General features: G+C 42.2%; 1 protein-coding gene across 3 annotated transcripts; it reads right to left on the bottom strand.

Annotated features, from left to right (window-relative positions):
- Positions 1 to 432: 432 nt before the first annotated feature.
- Positions 433 to 7,805, bottom strand: wdr45 (WD repeat domain 45). Of its 3 annotated transcripts, XM_034547112.1 has the most exons (11): positions 7,654 to 7,778; positions 7,445 to 7,549; positions 5,915 to 5,989; positions 5,466 to 5,570; positions 5,250 to 5,355; positions 4,667 to 4,761; positions 3,985 to 4,064; positions 3,680 to 3,888; positions 3,491 to 3,592; positions 2,448 to 2,593; positions 433 to 1,788 (listed from the first exon to the last, which is right to left on the bottom strand). In XM_034547112.1, exons 2-11 carry the CDS (start codon positions 7,491 to 7,493, stop codon positions 1,679 to 1,681), a joined length of 1,077 nt encoding a protein of 358 aa, XP_034403003.1. In that variant the 5' UTR covers positions 7,494 to 7,549; positions 7,654 to 7,778; the 3' UTR covers positions 433 to 1,678. The 3 variants fall into 3 exon arrangements, with proteins under 3 accessions (XP_034403003.1, XP_034403002.1, XP_034403004.1); XM_034547111.1 differs by having other exon boundaries at positions 7,445 to 7,805; XM_034547113.1 differs by lacking the exons at positions 7,445 to 7,549; positions 7,654 to 7,778 and adding an exon at positions 6,239 to 7,433.
- Positions 7,806 to 19,136: the final 11,331 nt, after the last annotated feature.

Raw genomic sequence — 19,136 nt, 5'->3', positions numbered from 1 at the left:
TCAACCAACTGCTCTCTAATTTGATTCTAATGCAGTTTTCATTCTTTAACCCCCCCACCACCACCACCACCACCACCACCACCCCCACACATTTTCTCCTCATATCGAGGTAATGTGTTTTATTGTGACTAATGATCCATTATGAAAGAGGCTCTCCATCACGTTCTTTATGTCGAGGAGAAAAGATTATTTTTCATTCTGTTAAAGGTTAAAGGTCAGAGAGGGAGGAGGGTCACGTATTCAAAACACGAATGTTTAACAATGGAGACAACTCATAATAAACTAATAATGTATGCTGATTTTTTTTTAGCGATGGCCAAACTATTTTGTTAAAAATTCATTTTTTGGGGGTGGATTTTGTTTTGTTTTGACTTTTAAACAACTTTTCGTTTAAAACGGCTGATAAAAGAAGAAAAACACAACATTTCTACATTCTGCTATTATATTTATTTAAATACACGTTGACATCTAATTTGAAGTATTTGTGAAGATTATCTTGAACAAAACCGGAAAGAATCACAAACAAGATTCTTTTTTTAATTATATGGAAGAATCTCATTAGCTGTTTGTGGAGGAAAGCAGTGAAGATGACTTCCTGTTGGACTGCAGAGAAGAAGTGGATGTCGCCATCTTCTTTTTGTTTGCAACCAGTAAACAGGAAGTGACCATATTAGGACTGAGGAGGAGTGACGTAGAGACCTGTCAATCACCTTGCAGCCCCGCCCTAAAGCGTACCCTTGAGATTGAGACCATAAACTCATGTTTACAATGTTTACTGAGGGAATAAAGAATAAATCAAGAGAAGTAGTCATTTATATAGACTTCTATACAACCAGAGGAGTCACCCCCTGGTGGTCAGGAGAGAGAATGCAGCTTTAACACATGAAGCATAGACTTCTATACAACCAGAGGAGTCGACCCCTGGTGGTCTGGAGAGAATGCAGCTTTAACACATGAAGCATAGACTTCTATACAACCAGAGGAGTCGCCCCCTGGTGGTCAGGAGAGAGAATGCAGCTTTAACACATGAAGCATAGACTTCTATACAACCAGAGGAGTCGCCCCCTGGTGGTCAGGAGAAAGAATGCAGCTTTAACACATGAAGCATAGGCTTCTATACAACCAGAGGAGTCGCCCCCTGGTGGTCAGGAGAGATAATGCAGCTTTAACACATGAAGCATAGACTTCTATACAACCAGAGGAGTCGCCCCCTGGTGGTCAGGAGAGATAATGCAGCTTTAACACATGAAGCATAGACTTCTATACAACCAGAGGAGTCACCCCCTGGTGGTCAGGAGAGAGAATGCAGCTTTACCTCATGAAGCTTTGGCTTCACTTTAAAGAACTAGAGGTTCGTCTCCTGGTTGGACTCCAGAAATACTTCGTCCCTGCAGCACTTGGTTAGCGTAGCTTTGTTAGCAGTTCCTCCATTAATACTGCAGGGACAAAGAGTAAGAAGTAAACTTTTATTGTGAAAAGTTGGACACAAACGTAGTTTCCAAACAGAGTGAAATAGAAATAAAGTCCTTTAAAAACTGTGTTGATGTTCACGCTGCTTCAAACTGGAGATGCGATGATAAAAATATCTCCGTCTCCAGAACACGACAATAACCATCGAGTCGTTCCTCCTCCTCCTCTTCCTCCTCTTCTTCTTCCTCACGTTGTAGTGAAACCGGCCTCAGAAGTCGTCATCGTCACAAATGTCCAGATACACATCGAAGGCTTCTCGGTTGCAGTTTCCATCGGGGGTGAACACGTACTTGTGGAAGGTCCCGTCCACACAGATGGCTGCAGGAGGACAGGAAACCAGTTAACCCTCTGAACCCCTAGTTTAGCACTTCAAAATAAAAGTCCTGCTCCTCTCTGGAAACAGAACCATCAGGACTAGAAGTAGAGAACTAGAACACGTCTTTAGAGCAGAATAACTCAGTTATTATGACATAAATCCTTAAAAATAAATAAAAAACATAAACTTTCTTTACTAATTTATTTTCACAATAATCGAGGCTCTCACTTCCTGAAGTTCAGTCCAAGTTTCTCTGATTTGTTGTCACATGACTGTTGATCTCAGATGAATCAATCATGACGTCATAGTTTAATTTAGGAGCTCAGAATTTAATGTTTTTAACACAATCTGATTAAAGTAAACAGATTATTTGGAGCAAGATTTTTAAATGAGATGTAGAATAAAATCTTTTTTAATGAAATATATCTGAGGGAAGCGTTTGTCACACAAGATGTGTTCAAGGACCGTCGTAAAGATGAATTATTAGATATTTTTTAAAGCTTCTGGCTAATAAACAATGTCATTAAGGAGATTGTTAAAGAAAACATTTCCTGGTTCCACTCTTCAATTCACAGACAAATAATTAATTTTAGCCACCAGTTGAATTATATATTTATATAATATTCATCATAATGTATCATTGACACACGTGTTTCCTCACCGATGACGGAGTTCACGTTCTTGGACGTGTTCTTCCCAAAAGCACAGATGCAGGCGCACTCAGCCGGCACGGTGAAGCTCGCCAACGACCACTGGCTGTCCACGTACTGACCAATCACAGGGCCCACCTTCCCGACGCGTGCCAGCCTGAGACGGAGACATCAATCAGTTACTCACAGGGTCTTGATCAATGACGGAGCTGCTGTGACAGGTACAATAAAAAGAACGACCAGCCGGCAGTGACCTTTAAACCCTCCCTAAGGAGTTTCAGACACTTAAAATTACTACGAGGAAGTCTCATGTAGTGCTGGTTCTGGTGCCCCCTGTGGACTAAAGTAGTAGTGCTGGTTCTGGTGCCCCCTGTGGACTAAAGTAGTAGTGCTGGTTCTGGTGCCCCCTGTGGACTAAAGTAGTAGTGTTGGTTCTGGCGCCCCCTGTGGACTAAAGTGGTAGTGTTGGTTCTGGCGCCCCTTGTGGACTAAAGTGGTAGTGTTGGTTCTGGTGCCCCCTGTGGACTAAAGTGGTAGTGTTGGTTCTGGCGCCCCCTGTGGACTAAAGTGGTAGTGTTGGTTCTGGCGCCCCCTGTGGACTAAAGTGGTAGTGTTGGTTCTGGCGCCCCCTGTGGACTAAAGTGGTAGTGTTGGTTCTGACGCCCCCTGTGGACTAAAGTGGTAGTGTTGGTTCTGGTGCCCCCTGTGGTAGTGTTGGTCCAACAATATGTCCTGAGTCTCCAGCAGTTGGATCTGGGTCTTTTCAAGGTGGACTGGTCTCTGCTGGATCTGTACTAGTCCACGGTGGACTGGTCTCTACTGGATCTGGGTCTGTCCACAGTGGACTGGTCTCTGCTGGACTATACTGAGGTCATATAGAGGACCTGGACTAAACTCAAACTGGTTCAGGACCAGGTAAAAGTCCCTCACAGAAACTTTTAACTTGGGAGTCTTTCTCGAGATTCTCTGTGTTCACGACAGTTGGGGGGGGGGGGGGGGTTCAGGATCAGGATCAGGACTAAGCTGAGGCCCATAGAGGATCAGGAGGTCTCACGCGGAGCGGCGGTTGAGTTTGGTGTCCTTGAGGGCGAAGATGTGGACGGTGCCTTTGTCACTGGAGGCGCAGAGGAACGACGAGTCGTGGCTGAAGTTGATGCTAAGAAAAACCAAATGAGAGAGGAGCGTCAGCACAGAACCGCCCAGAACCGCCCCACTACCCATCAGCCCCGGCGAGCGTTAGTACCAGTAGAGCGTGGCGGCGTCCGTCCCCCGCCGCAGCTCCACCAGCTTGTCTCGCGTCGTGGTGTCGAACAGACGGATGAGCGTTCCCTTGCGGGAGGCCGACGCCGCCACGCTGCCCGGCTGGTTCAGCGCCACGCAGGCGATCTCGCTCTGGTGGGCGTTGACGGTGAACGGCGCCGACGAGGTGCCGGGTTTGGTGTTGGACAAGTCCTGGAGGTGTAGGGGGGGGGGGGGCGGGTCCACATAAACTTTATTAATTCATTGTTTTAAGCCGGTGTACTTCCTGTGGGCGTGTCTGAGACTCACCACCAGCTGCAAGCTGCCGCATTTGTGACCCGGAAACACCAGCAGCTGTTTCTCCAGACTCGGACACAAGTCACACAAACCTGGTTTGACAGACAGGACCCTCGATTATTATTATTATTATTATTATTATTATTAATAAAAAGTGACGGTAATTTATAAATAAATACAAACAAGATTTTTGGGGAAAAATCTGTCAAAAATGATTATCGTTTAACTTTATTGAAGCTTTATTAAAAACACACAATTAGATAGATTTCTTTAAATATTTGATTTAATTTAATGTCTCGTCATTCTGAGTGTCTAATAAGTCTAATAAATAAATAAAATACAGTATTTAATGTAGGATTTAATACAGTATTATTGTAGTATTTAATGCAGTATTTAACACAGTATTACTTTAATACATACTGTATTTAACACAGCATTTAATGTATTTAATACAGCATTTAATGTATTTAATACAGTATTTAATGCAGTATTTAATACAGTATTACTTTAATACATACTGTACACAGTATTTAATGCAGTATTTAATGTAGTGTTTAACACAGTATTTCTGTATATAAATACCAGATATTACTTTGAATATAGTAATCAATTGTTTTTGGGGAACTGGTCTTTCTGACGGAGGCGTTGTATAACTCCAGTTTACAGACAGGTGTCTCGGAGCAGGGCGGCTCACCTTTGGGGTTGTCTCTGGTGTCGAACTCAAACAGTTTGACCGGGTTGTCTGGAAAACTGTACACGTAGATCCTGTTCTTCAAAACGATGATGATCCTGAAGGAGATTCAGACTCATTAACGCTGCGTTCACACCAAAAGCGCTGCGAGTAGATTCCATGCAAAGTCAATGTTATATATATATATATATATATATATATATATATATATATATATATATATATATGATATTAATGTCATGAACCCAAACACGAGGCGTTTGATGTTCCAACATTTGTGGGATGTCCACAACAAGTGCAAAGCAGAAATAGTGGTTATTTCTTCCGTGGTGGAAATTATAACTGTTTCCACGGAGATAAGCCACGCCCCTTCTCCGGCACCTATGAAGCAAATGACGCGAATAAACCACAAATAGTCGGACGAGTAAACTCACTCGACCATTTTTCTCATAGTAGTTCACCATTGTAGTTTGTTCTCATTGTAGTTCACCATTGTTCTCATTGTAGTTTGTTCTCATTGTAGTTCACCATTGTTCTCATTGTAGTTTGTTCTCATTGTAGTTCAGGCGTAGGAACGGGGACTCACTTGTCGTGTCTCATGCGAACAGCCAGAACTGGTTTGGTGAAGGTGAACTCCAGGACCAGTTTGTCTTTGGGGTCTCTGGACTCTCGAGCGTCGTCCCAGACCAGAACTGAAACCACAGATTAATGGTGTAGCGTGTTAATAATTATTATTTAAGGTTAGCTTAAGTTAATGTTTGGATATTTAAGTCTGAATGAAAACAAATAATAAGTGGCTAACCAGATATTTCAGAGAATTTGGGGTTGACTCCGCCTCCAACGACAGCCAGCAGGTTGGATCGATGCAACATGGAGCACGAGGCCACACTGCCGACCTGCTCGTGGTCTACACACACACACACACACACACACACACACACACACACACACACACACACACACACACACACACACACACACACACACACACACACACACACACACACACACACACACACACACACACACACACACACACACACACACACACACACACACACACACACACACACACACACACACACACACACACACACACACACACACACACACACACACTTTTTCATCACGATGTCCCAAATCGTTGCTCCCACATAAATAATATTATAAAAGTACTTTGTACTTGAGCTACAAATACGATCAAATGTGTAGTATTTCATAAAGCAGGTGAGTCCAGCAGGTGAGTCTCACCCAGGTGACCTTTCTCCATCAGCGGCTCCACGTTGTAGATCCGGACCCCCGTCTCCATGGCGCAGCAGAAACAGCCTGAGAGGAGATACACACAAGTACATTTATTGAAGTACTTAATACTTTTACTACTGAAGTTACTTATTTATAAAATGAGACGTTTTATTATGGAAGCTGAAACGATCAGTAATCAATTAATTATTTGATTAAAAAGGAAATCAATGTGAAGTTATTTAGATGGTTTCAGGTATTTTTTTGTTTCCGGATGTAATAATGTTTTTAAATGTTAATGTATCTGATGAAATTAAAACAATTTAGTGTATTTACCTGAAACAGAGTATTCTTACTGCGTGGTATTAGTACTCTTACTTTGACAAAGTATTCTTTCTTTTACTGTGTGGTATTAGTACTTTTACTAACAGGTTATTTGTACGGTCTGGTATTAGTTAATATACTGTAACACAACATATTTACAGTCTGATAGAGGTACTAATACAACACTGTAAACAAACTGTTAGAGTTACAGTACTTATACCACAATTGGTAAAAGTACTAATGCCAGAGTATATTTACAGTGTGGTATTGGTGCAGTAAAGGCTCTGAATATATTAAATACTGTAATAAATACAGTATGTAATGTATGATTTAATACAATATTAATGTAATAAATACAATATTTAATGCAGTATTTAATTTATTTAAAACAGGATTTGATATAGAATTAATGTAATAAATACAGTATTTATTGTAGTATTTAATACAGTATTACTGCAATACATACTGTATTTAACACAGTATTTAATGTATTTAATGCAGTATTTAATGTAGTATTTAACACAGTACTGAATACAGTATTACTGTAATAAATACCGTATTTAATGTAGTATTTAATACAGTATTACTGTAATACATACTGTATTTAACACAGTATTTAATGTAGTATTTAACACAGTATTTAATACAGTATTACTGTAATACATATTGTATTTAACACAGTATTTCATGTAGTATTTAACACAGTATTGAATACAGTATTACTGTAATACATACTGTATTTAACACAGTATTTCATGTAGTATTTAATGCAGAATTTAATGAAGTATTTAACACAGTATTGAATACAGTATTACTGTAATAAATACAGTATTTAACGCAGTATTTAACGCAGTACTGAATGTATTTAACGCAGTATTTAACGCAGTATTTAACGCAGTACTGAATGTATTTAACGCAGTATTTAACGCAGTATTGAATGTATTTAACGCAGTATTTAACGCAGTACTGAATGTATTTAACGCAGTATTTAACGCAGTACTGAATGTATTTAACGCAGTATTTAACGCAGTACTGAATGTATTTAACGCAGTATTTAACGCAGTATTGAATGTATTTAACGCAGTATTTATCGCAGTACTGAATGTATTTAACGCAGTATTTAACGCAGTACTGAATGTATTTAACGCAGTACTGAATGTATTTAACGCAGTATTTAACGCAGTACTTGATGTATATCTATCGGTATTCGGTACTCACTCTGGTTCTGGTTGAACTGCAGACTGTTGACTCCTCTCTGCTGAGTCATGGCGGCTGGACTCCCGTTACCGGGAGGTTACCGGGAGGTTACCGGCAGACTAACGGCTGTAACGACCGGGCAACCGAGGAGAAAACACGACGTGAACTTCTCCAGCGGAACGAAACCGGAAATGAACGGTTTAATATTAAAAAAACGCACAAAGTCTCACCGTGAGCACGCGGACACGACACGACGGCGGAGGGGGACGGGCGCGAGACGACGACAACAACAACAACAACAACAACAATAGAAGTGTCGCAAGACGGCGATTTGTTTTCGTTTTTTCCATGCAGTGACGTATGCATCACGTGTTTCCGGTTTAGTTCCACTTCCGGTCCTACTTTTTTCCCCCTGCGATATAAATTAAATTAAAAAAGCGATGAAATGTAAATAAACACGTGACGACGAAGACAATTTAAATACAAAAACATAAAAAATGTATTAACTCACAATTTAAGTTACGGTCTGACTTAAGTTTTTAATATTCAAGCTTCTCACAAGGGTATATATAATTTACAATAATACAGTGCACAAGAATATAAATTATTATGGTTTATTAACACTCAAAACACGAATAATTCTCACATTGTTGCTATTATAAAAAAAGGAACAATCTTAGAGATGCACGGTCCAAAAATACCTTTTGCATAAAGTTTCATTTAGGATAGAATATTAATAAAATATATAAAACAATTAAATACATGAAATAGAGGATAACATATGAGAATACATTTAAAAAAAGAGTTGTTCTTATGCAATCTATCCTCCTCCCCCGTCTGCAGGAAGGACAGCTAAACTATCGGGACACTTTATAACAACAATAATGAACAATAATAACCACTTCATTTGCAATATTATTTTCATTAATCTTTGTGCAATATAACTTTCCACTATTTTTTTGATTATCATGCACAATATTATTTTCCTATTTTAGTTTCCGCGCGTCTCTTGTTTTAGAATCACTTCTTGTAAACTTTATGTATTTACTCTTGTATTTAAATCTTTGTTGCTGTGTTTTGATCTTTCTAATTAGTTGAATTGTTTACTGTTTTTATTAACGTCACTCTTATTGATATTGTGTTCTATATTTTGCGATGGCGTCTGTATTATTTATCTTACACTAAATATTAGTTATTCTATTGTTCATATATCTTTGTATTTTTCTTCATTTTTGTGATCTTTAAATAACTTCTGGCACACAACTTTGTGATTAATGAAGTTCTTTCTCTTCTGTGCTGCATCGGAGAGCTTGTTGAGGAGCCGGAGAGGAAACGTTCGTCTCACCAGAGTCTCCATCATTTTTAATGCCATCCAAATGTCTCCCGTCAACATTTTACAGACTGCTGCTTGTTCTCCAGTAAAGATTATTTTACCTCCTGTAAAGTGCCCAATAAAACCTCCGTCAGGTTAAATATAGAAGTCTCACACACACCGAAGGCCACGATAAACATCGGGATATTCTCTGTGTGTGCATGAAGGAATGGGCCTCAGAGCGCGATCTCGTGGGTACATTACATTTAAAATAAGTTTTTATTTTGGTAATTTACATTATTAGTTTTGTTATTTTTGTTATTTCTGTATTTTTTTGTATCTAAATGTCAAAATAAAAACATTTTAAACTTAAATTTCAAATGCATGATTCAGTTCTAGTAGAGACTTTCGGATACAGAGACTTAAAATGCATCGTCTTTTTAAACTTAAAGGTGATGTTAAAGCTGCAGAGCGCGTAGAAATATGACCCTGAATGCATAAAATATGTTATGAAGGCTGGCAGTGATGATGAGGGTAAGCAGAATACGGCGTGATGGCGTGATGGCGTGACGGCGTGACGCCGTGGCAGGGTGAAGGCGTGACGGCGTTACGGGGCGACAGAGTTACGGGGCGACAGAGTTACGGGGCGACAGAGTTACGGGGCGACAGAGTTACGGGGTGAAGACGTGACGGGATGACGGGGTGACGGGGTGACGGCGTGACGGCGTTACGGGGCGACGGCGTGATGGGGTGAAGGCGTTACGGCGTGACGGCGTGACGGCGTGACGGCATTACGGCGTGACGTTGTTACGGGGTGACGGGGTGACGGCGTGACAGGGTGACGCCGTGGCAGGGTGAAGGCGTGACGGCGTTACGGGGCGACAGAGTTACGGGGTGAAGACGTGACGGGGTGACGGGGTGACGGGGTGACGGCGTTACGGCGTGACAGCGTTACGGGGCGACGGCGTGATGGGGTGACGGCGTTACGGCGTTACGGCGTGACGGCGTGACGGGGCGACGGCGTGATGGGGTGACGGCGTTACGGCGTGACGGCGTTACGGCGTGATGGGGTGACAGCGTTACGGCGTGACGGCGTTACGGGGCGACGGCATGATGGGGTGACGGCGTTACGGCGTGACGTTGTTACGGGGTGACGGCGTTACGGGGCGACGGCGTGATGGGGTGACGGCGTTACGGCGTGACGTTGTTACGGGGTGACGGCGTGACAGGGTGAAGGCGTGACGGCGTTACAGGGCGAAGACGTGACGGCGTTACGGCATGACGGCGTTACGGCATGACGCCGTTACGGCGTTACGGGGTGAAGGCGTGACGGGGTGACGGTGTTACGGTGTGACGGCGTGACGGCGTTACGGCGTGACGGTGTTACAGGGTGAAGGCGTGACGTCATTACGGGGTGAAGGCGTTACGGGGTGAAGGCGTGACGTCATTACGGGGTGAAGGCGTTACGGGGTGAAGGCGTGACGTCATTACGGGGTGAAGGCGTTACGGGGTGAAGGCGTGACGGGGTGAAGGCGTGACGGGGTGAAGGCGTGACGTCATTACGGGGTGAAGGCGTTACGGGGTGAAGGCGTGACGGGGTGAAGGCGTGACGGGGTGAAGGCGTGACGTCATTACGGGGTGAAGGCGTTACGGGGTGAAGGCGTTACGGGGTGAAGGCGTGACGGGGTGAAGGCGTGACGGGGTGAAGGCGTTACGGCGTTATGGTGTGACGGCGTTACGGAGCGGCGGCGTGATGGTTTGACGGCGTAATTGCGTGGCGCCGTTACGAGCACGAGGCCGAAGCGGCAGCCGTCAGTTCAGACTTGTTTCTCAGACACATTCTCAGAAAATTCCTCCTGTGATGAAAAGTTTCACCTCAAGAACCAAGAAATGAAGGTTTAAAATAAAAAAAAATTTCTTCACTTCAATCAGTAAAATAAAACCTTTTGAAGATAAACATAATTGTATGGACAGACTTCAGTCGTGGCTGAAGATGAAAGATATCCATTTCTCTGTGTGTGTGTGTGTGTGTGTGTATGTGTGCGTGCGTGCGTGTGTGAGTGTGTGTGTGCGTGTGTGAGTGTGTGTGTGAGTGTGTGTGTGTGTGTGTGTGTGTGTGTGTGCGCACAGGAAGCAGGCTGTTTGTACAAATACAGCAAACTGAATTATGTTTCTAAAATTGAGAGGGAATGTGATTGCGTCCCATTTTTTTTTCTGTAACTTTGATATCGATGCGTCGAAGGACATCAGTCAGAGACACGAGGACAGAGTTGATTTAGAGCTGATGAAGGAAGGAAGGAAAGGAAGCAGGAAAGGACACTCGGCAGTTCACCCTGTCCTCACAGATTTATTAAGAAGAAGCACAAATGGGAAAAAGGGAAATAAAAGGTGAATGAGAAATATTTTTTGTAGGTTTTCTTTGTTGACAAATTGAATTATTGAACTAGTGTTTGATTCACTCACATATTTTCTCCAATCAATCAATCAATATACATTTTTAAGAAATACTTTTTTATATTCATATCAACATTTTGTAATATTTATAATTATATATATTTTTTAATATAAAAGGACATTTAAAAGTGTGATTCGACCTTAAAAAAAGTAAACGAGCTACTCTAAAAAGTGTAATAGTTTTGAAAAATATGTTTGTTTATCTTTCTGAGAGAGAAAAATGGAGCCGCTAACTTTCTCGATTTAAAAAAAAGTAATCGACCAATCGGCACCAGGGGCGAGGCTAAGGATTAGCCAATCGGCACCAGGGGCGGGATATGAATCTGGAGATGAACGTTTTGTGTAGAAACCTGACGCTTAAACCGGTTTAAGCCGATTTAAACCGGTTTAATCCAGTTTAAACCGGTTCATCAACGCAAAAACAACAGTTTAATCCGACATGACTCGTCGTGGCCATCGGTCCTGGTCTGAAACGTTGAACAATCTCCATTTAATTACATTTATTTCAGAAATTCAGTTTGTTATTCGGTTTTTGTTCTGATTTGGTACAGAAAGTACGAAGGTCGGTGGAGAGTCGGGCGTGTTTTGGTTTATCCATCACCAGAGGGTTCCCGTGACAACAGGAGAAAGTAAGTAAAGTAATTTAACCATTTAACCAAAGATGATGCCACGAATTATGGTGCATTACGTTTTGTATTTATAGATACGGATGTTGAAAGAGACCTGTGGGAAAGTCCAGTTTGGAAGGAAATGACGGAGGTGTTCGATGTCGGAGCCACAGCTGCTGGAGGGGGGGGGGGTGGGGTCACATGATAAGGGGTCACATGATAAGGAGGCACAATCAGGGATGGAGACGATCGTATTGCATCTCTAATGTCTGCGATGTCGCCCAATGGACCCTCCGATCCGGTTTAATCCGATCAGAGCTCTGCAGGATATCTGGAGCTCCTAATAAACGACATGAATGTAAATAACTGCTCCAAATGGACACCTGGCGCCGAGCGGCTGTCGACCCTCACAAATCTCCTTCTTTTTTTTTTAAAACTGATTTATTTGTGCATTTTCTCCGTAATGTAGAGAAGAAAAAAAAAAACAGGGGCCAGCTGGTTAAACCGCGTCCCCCATTCATCGCTTTACTCGCCGTTAATCACCTTCGCAAACAAAGCGAAGCGCCTGCTTTTTGAACCGCCGCGTGACTCACGCGGTCGGACCAAAACTCTGTTTCAGAAAAAAACAATGGCCGCGTCCGCCCACTGGTTCTCGGCCTGACGTCGGAGAATAACAACGTCCCACCGCGGAGCGCTCTGTGGATTGTTGCGTAAGCTCGTGACTCACATGCCTCGACAATGCCGTGTGATTCTGAGTGGGCTCCGCGCTCATAGCTTCCACAGGAAGTGTTGGGTCCTCTGTTATGCAGGTGAGTTCTGGAGCAGAATGAAAAATGTAATTTCAATAATGGCATCGGGATGTATAGCGGTCTTCGTGCGTGGACGTATCGATGATTTGCATACGGTGTTAAAACCGTTGTGTAACGTCCTCGCCGGCAGGAGTTTAGACCGATGTCCACGTTTTACACCAGGCGGCGACGTTCAATTCAATTCACTTTGTTCTGTGTAGCCCCAAAATCACACATTTGCCTCAGAGGGCTTTGACCTTTGACCTCATATCGGATCAGGAAAAAACTCCCAGAAAAAAGAGAGTCACAAGAGAGTTTTATTGTCTCGTTGAATCCGTCCCTTTGTATGGTTGTAAGATATTGTTTATTCTCTGTAGAGTGAACTCTCTGCCTCTCAAAGCACTTCATTCCCTCCGCAGAGCAGACAGAACCGGCTCTTATTGATCCGTAAGAGCTTTCAGGACCGGCTGTTAGCGGGTTTTTAAATACCACGCGTAGTTACGGGTAAAATACCAATATGATCGTTTAACTATTAATTCTTCCTCCCTTCGAGACGGGAGCTTCTCCTTTGAGCCTCTGGAGAGTTTCTATTTTCATGTTTTATCAAGTGCTGATGCGACAGAGAAAATAACCCACCCGAACGTATTCACATTATGTCCCTTTCTGTCATAATTAAGAAGTGCGTTGCCTCCCAGAGGAAGCGTCCCACATTAATCCCCCCCCCCCTTCTAGAGACAAACACGATTAAAGCGAGTCGGGCGTCACATCCAGGAAGAGAGGCGGTGACCTCCAGAGCATCGCCACGGAAACAACCAATGAAGGAAATTCACTTTAGTATTCACCTGAGGTACTTGTACTTCACTTGAGTATTTCCATGATCTGCTCCTTTGTTCTCCTCCACTACATCTCAGAGCAAATATAGTACTTTTTACTGTAATGCATATCAGAGGGAGGTAAATTACATGAAAAAGTAATTCATAGTATATTGGAAAAAGTCATAAATATATCATCATATATGTTGGAAAAAGCCATAGATATGTCATAATATATTTCGGACTTCATCATCATCATTTCTACAGAACAAAGAAAATGTGCCTTCGTCCCCGTTTCTCCAGAGCTCCCCCTCAGGAATCTGCTGGTAGCATCTTCATCTTCCTCTTCATCTTCCTCTTCCTCTTCATCAGAGGGGATTCTCTTCTTCATGTTTTATTTGGTGATGAGTGAGATTCTGTGTTTTTTCTCGTATTTGAGTTTAGACCAAAGAGCATTTCAAGGTTTGAACTTCATATGAAAGAAGATGATATTTGTCTCATAAGACACATAAAAGTCCCAGAATGCTGCAGGGTTTTTTTTGGGGGGGGGGGGGTGAATGGCCGCCGACAGGTGAACCTCGTCGGCAGGCGAGGGCGCGATGCACGTTGTGGAATTTGAAAAGACTCAAATAAAATCAGAAGCAGATAAAAGCCTCGTTAATTGATGAAAGGATCATATTTTTTAATGAATATCGTTTCCCGTCCTCGTGGATGTGGCTGCGTAGGCGTCCACGAGCTGCATGATTGTACATTAATATTAAACAGATCTTATTAAGTTGTGCTGCAATATCTCGGCGGCGCTCTTCTCTCTTTGTCTTCTTGTCACAATGCATCTCTTTTATGAGCCCAGGTTAATGAAAGATTCCCATAATGGGGGATTTAAAGTATTAAAAGTGTTGCGTCAAGTTTTCTGCTGGAGTTTATTCGGCATCCTAAATAGTGCACGTCCGTCTGAGAGAGACGGGCGAAGTGTTTCTCCTCCCGGAGTCCTCGCCCAGCGAGTGGGACACAACTGGAGAGCTAAACAGAGCCCTAATATGGAGACCTCCTGAATAAGAGAGGACGGTGGCATGCGGTATCCAGAGGGTTCAGCGCCTGCAGTCACACCGCTGGGAATAGTCACCCAAACCCACTGCAATAATGTTTTATACTTCTATACTAATTTACTCTCCAGCTGGAGGGGAAATATTTAATAATGAACTTTGATCCTACGTTGTTATGTTACGTTGTTACTTTACACGTTGTTTGTTACGTTGTTACGTTACGTTGTTACGTTACAATGTTACGTTACAATGTTACGTTACAATGTTACGTTACAATGTTACGTTACATTGTTACATTACATTGTTAAGTCACATTGTTAAGTCACATTGTTACGCTACGTTGCTATGCTAGGTTGCTATGCTACGTTGTTACGCTACGTTGTTACGCTACGTTGTTACGCTACGTTGTTACGCTACGTTGTTACGCTACGTTGTTAAGTTGTTATGTTAAGTTGTTATGTTACGTTGTTATGTTACGTTGTTATGTTACGTTGTTACTTTACACATTTTTACGTTACGTTGTTACGTTACGTTATTACGTTACATTGTTACGTTACATTGTTACGTTACATTGTTACGTTACATTGTTACGTTACATTGTTACGTTACATTGTTACGTTACATTGCTACGCTACGTTGCTATGCTACGTTGTTACGCTACGTTGTTACGCTACGTTGCTACGCTACGTTGCTACGCTACGTTGTTATGTTACGTTGTTACTTTACACATTTTTACGTTACGTTGTTACGTTACAACAACGTTGTTACGTTACACGTTGTTACGTTACACGTTGTTACGTTACACGTTGTTACGTTACACGTTGTTTGTTACGTTGTTAAGTTACGTTATTACGTTACATTGTTACGTTACATTGTTACGTTACATTGCTACGCTACGTTTCTATGCTACGTTGCTATGATACGTTGCTATGATACGTTGCTATGCTACGTTGTTACGCTTCGTTGTTACGCTACGTTGTTACGCTACGTTGTTACGCTACGTTGTTACGCTACGTTGTTACGCTACGTTGTTACGCTACGTTGTTACGCTACGTTGTTACGCTACGTTGTTACATTGTTATGTTGTTACATTGTCAGGTTACGTTGTTAGGTCGTTACGCTGTTACGTTACGCTGTTACGTTACGCTGTTACGTTACGCTGTTACACAATATGTTGTTAGGTTTCATTATGTTACGTTACATTGTTACGTTACATTGTTACGTTACATTGTTACGTTACATTGCTACGCTACGTTGCTACGCTACGTTGTTACGCTACGTTGTTACGCTACGTTGTTACGCTACGTTGTTACGCTACGTTGTTATGTTGTTACATTGTTATGTTGTTACATTATTATGTTGTTACATTGTTAGGTTACTTTGTTAGGTGGTTACGCTGTTACACAATATGTTGTTAGGTTTCATTATGTGACGTTACATTGTGACATTACATTGTTATGTTGCTTAATTATGTTACATTTTTATTATAACACAAAACATATTTCTAACCATAATCAAGCACTTTATTGCCTAAACCAACATTTCCTTTAGCGATCGGCTTGAACAAGAAACTCTTCCATGAAATCTGAAGCCAGAAGAAAAACACAACAGGGAACACATGAATATATTTATTATATATAATATATTATTTCTCCCTTTGTATTCTTTGAGGCTCTGGAAAATGATAAAATATCCGAACACGACTCTTCACCGGCTTCTGAGAAGAGACTTCTGTGTGTTTTCAATGTTTTGACACTTTGAGATTGTAGATTATTAAAAACATTCACAGTTTGATTGACGAGACAGACCGCATGCAGACCTGGAGCGCTCCATCTCTGAGGGTAAAAAGCAGAAGGGGAGTTTTTCACATTTCTTTTCCCTCGCATCCATTTTCCTCCTCGTGAGTGAACACGGAAAACAACGTTCGTCCTCCGCATGTTGATTCTCCATCTCTGAGTGACACGACGAACGGGGGAAGTCATGAATAAATGGAACAGGTGTAATAATAAATGTGTTCCAGCAGAGCAGGCTGGGGAAAGGGGAGCAGATCTCCCAACCAGATTGGTAATATGTAGAAGGTTTCTTCGTCCGCCATGAACACACACTCTGGGGGTGGGGGGGGGGGGGGGGGGGGGGGGGGAGTGATAGAAAAGTCAAAGTAAACTTTATTTCTCTCAAACTCTTCTCCACTTTCCCGTCTGCTCTCGTCCTCACCTGAACCCGCACCACAGGTGAGGCTGATGAGTCTTCGCTCGACCCGACCTCTCGTTCTCCTTCTCCTCGCTCGTCCACGCCGCCTCGGGGCGAGCTTCACTCCGCGGCCTCCGGGCGGACGCTTCCGACGTCACTCCGACGTCAGTGTTTCAGTGTGAGAATGAATCAGAGCGGAATTAAACCACTTTATTTCCTTTATTACCTTTTTGCTCGGCGTAGCTGTTGTTGTCGGCGTGTTTTCGGTTTCTCTGATGGATCCCAAGGGTTAAAGGTTCTTTTGTTCTTTTTAACTGCATTTCCAAAAAAAACAAATTAGTTTTTGGAGAAAGACAGAAGTCACCTCCAGATAAAGTGAGATATATACGCCTTCCTCCTTTTCTAATGCAACAATGTATCGTTTCAAAACATTAATACAAATGTAGATACACTCCTTGTGTTCATAAGAGTCTGATATTTAGTTTGTAACATCTGGACCGACTAACAACGCTTTTTTATTTACACGGATCATCAACTCATTAGACGTTTATTATTTATTCATTAACATTAAATTGATCACTAATTTATATTATTGACATGATTAATAAGACATTAACATTAATAACACTCGCTAATACATTAACAGTTGTATACATTGACTTGATTAATATTATTAGCTAATGTTAATCGTGGCTGAGTGATTAATAAGTGATTAATAAGTGATTACTAAGTGATTAATTGACAAAGGGCCAGAATGCGTTCGGTGTTTTCTGTTCAGATGTTTACTCGTCATCGCAGTAAATTGCCGATGTGATGAACAGTCATTAAGAGGCCGTCCGTCCATCTTTATTTCTCCATTGTTGAGGCCCTAACCAGTCAGCGGGTCAGCAGCCTGTAATCACACCTTCTGCTGAACAGCCTCAAATGTCACCTCGATGTTCCCTTTGAAGTGGATAAAAACCAGGAATGCAGGATTTGTTCCACCTTTTGAGTGGATTATGGGAACCGTGAAATCCTGCAGAGAGAAAAAAGAAGACGAGTGAGGAGAAAGTGGTGGAGGAGGAGATAAAGGAGACGGGATCTGGTCCTGGGTGGTTCTCCTCGCTGGCGGCCGGGTCAGCAGTTCTGTTCTGTTCCGGTCGGAGCCTCGGACTCTCATCCAGTCTCTTCACCTTTGACCTTTTAGTACCTTTTTATGCAGCTTCAACACATGAAGCATAGACTTCTATACAACCAGAGGAGTCGCCCCCTGGTGGTCAGTAGAGAGAATGCAGCTTTAACACATGAAGCATAGACTTCTATACAACCAGAGGAGTCGCCCCCTGGTGGTCAGGAGAGAGAATGCAGCTTTAACACATGAAGCATAGACTTCTATACAACCAGAGGAGTCGCCCCCTGGTGGTCAGTAGAGAGAATGCAGCTTTAACACATGAAGCATAGACTTCTATACATCCCCCCACCCTGACAGGACTGAATGCATTAAAACCTGACATCACATCTTCAACACACGTGTGCAGCGGTCGTCATGGTGACAAACCCCTCTCCAGGCATACCATAATCAGAACACGATTTCATTGTATTGTCACATATTTATGATTTGATCCTGGGTTTGGAAGAGTTCAGCAAAAGGGATCCTGAGAGGCGGTCGCAGTGCTCGTACCTGACATTAATATCTGATATCAGGAGGACTGATCGCGTGTATATAAGATATTGATGAACTCAGAAAACCAGCCAGACGATATGTTTTTTATGGAGGTCGACGGCTTCATATTCTCTGTTCGCTCCAACTATTGATCTCAGAGGCATATTGCAGCGGGCCGGTGATCCGTGAAATCCGTGTAATAAATCATCATCATCATCTCTACATTACCGACTTTTATTCCCACGGACGATACGATAATTTTCTCTAAATTAAAGTTTGACTGCAGATAAAAAAAAATGTTATTCTACTTTTTTTTAAGGCTTGTTTAGTCGTGGTACAAATTCAAAGGCAGTTATTATTATCAGTATTATTTAAATGTTTGCCGTCGATAACAATGGACATCTGAGTTGTGACATTATTTGCAACTAAAACCATAATAATTATCAAACAGACATAAAAGAGCTTTCATAGTCACACGCCCATGATGGAGCTGTAGTAGAGGGTTTTGATACTTACTTTTGTTAATTGCCAATTTAAACGATCATCATCATTATGTGTAATTCACGGGATCCAAACATGATTTGTTTCAGACCGTTGACTATCGCACATATGTCTTCTGAAATAATGGCGACACACACACACACACGCACACGTATACGCACACGCACACACACACACGCAAACGCACAGACACCCACACACACACACACACACACACACACACACACACACACACACACACAGCTGACAATAAACCACACAGATATGTTCATATGAATGTGAGGAGTTCCTGCAGGGAGAGAGAGAGGGAGAGAGAGAGGGAGAGAGAGAGAGAGAGAGAGAGAGATATGTCATCCTGTAAAT

The sequence above is a fragment of the Cyclopterus lumpus genome, chromosome 12 (assembly GCF_009769545.1).
Source record: "Cyclopterus lumpus isolate fCycLum1 chromosome 12, fCycLum1.pri, whole genome shotgun sequence".
NCBI lineage: Eukaryota > Metazoa > Chordata > Actinopteri > Perciformes > Cyclopteridae > Cyclopterus > Cyclopterus lumpus.
The sequence above is the reverse complement of the archived record's forward strand: the minus strand, read 5'-3'. Positions and strand labels throughout refer to the sequence as shown.

Excerpts from the sequence above, each read along its gene's own strand:
- wdr45 (XM_034547111.1), bottom strand. The coding sequence starts at position 7,493 with ATGACTCAGCAGAGAGGAGTCAACAGTCTGCAGTTCAACCAGAACCAG. Across the intron at positions 5,356-5,465 it reads CAAATTCTCTGAAATATCTG|TTCTGGTCTGGGACGACGCT; the intron begins GTTAGCCACTTA and ends CTGTGGTTTCAG. Across the intron at positions 4,065-4,666 it reads CACCAGAGACAACCCCAAAG|GTTTGTGTGACTTGTGTCCG; the intron begins GTGAGCCGCCCT and ends CTGTCAAACCAG.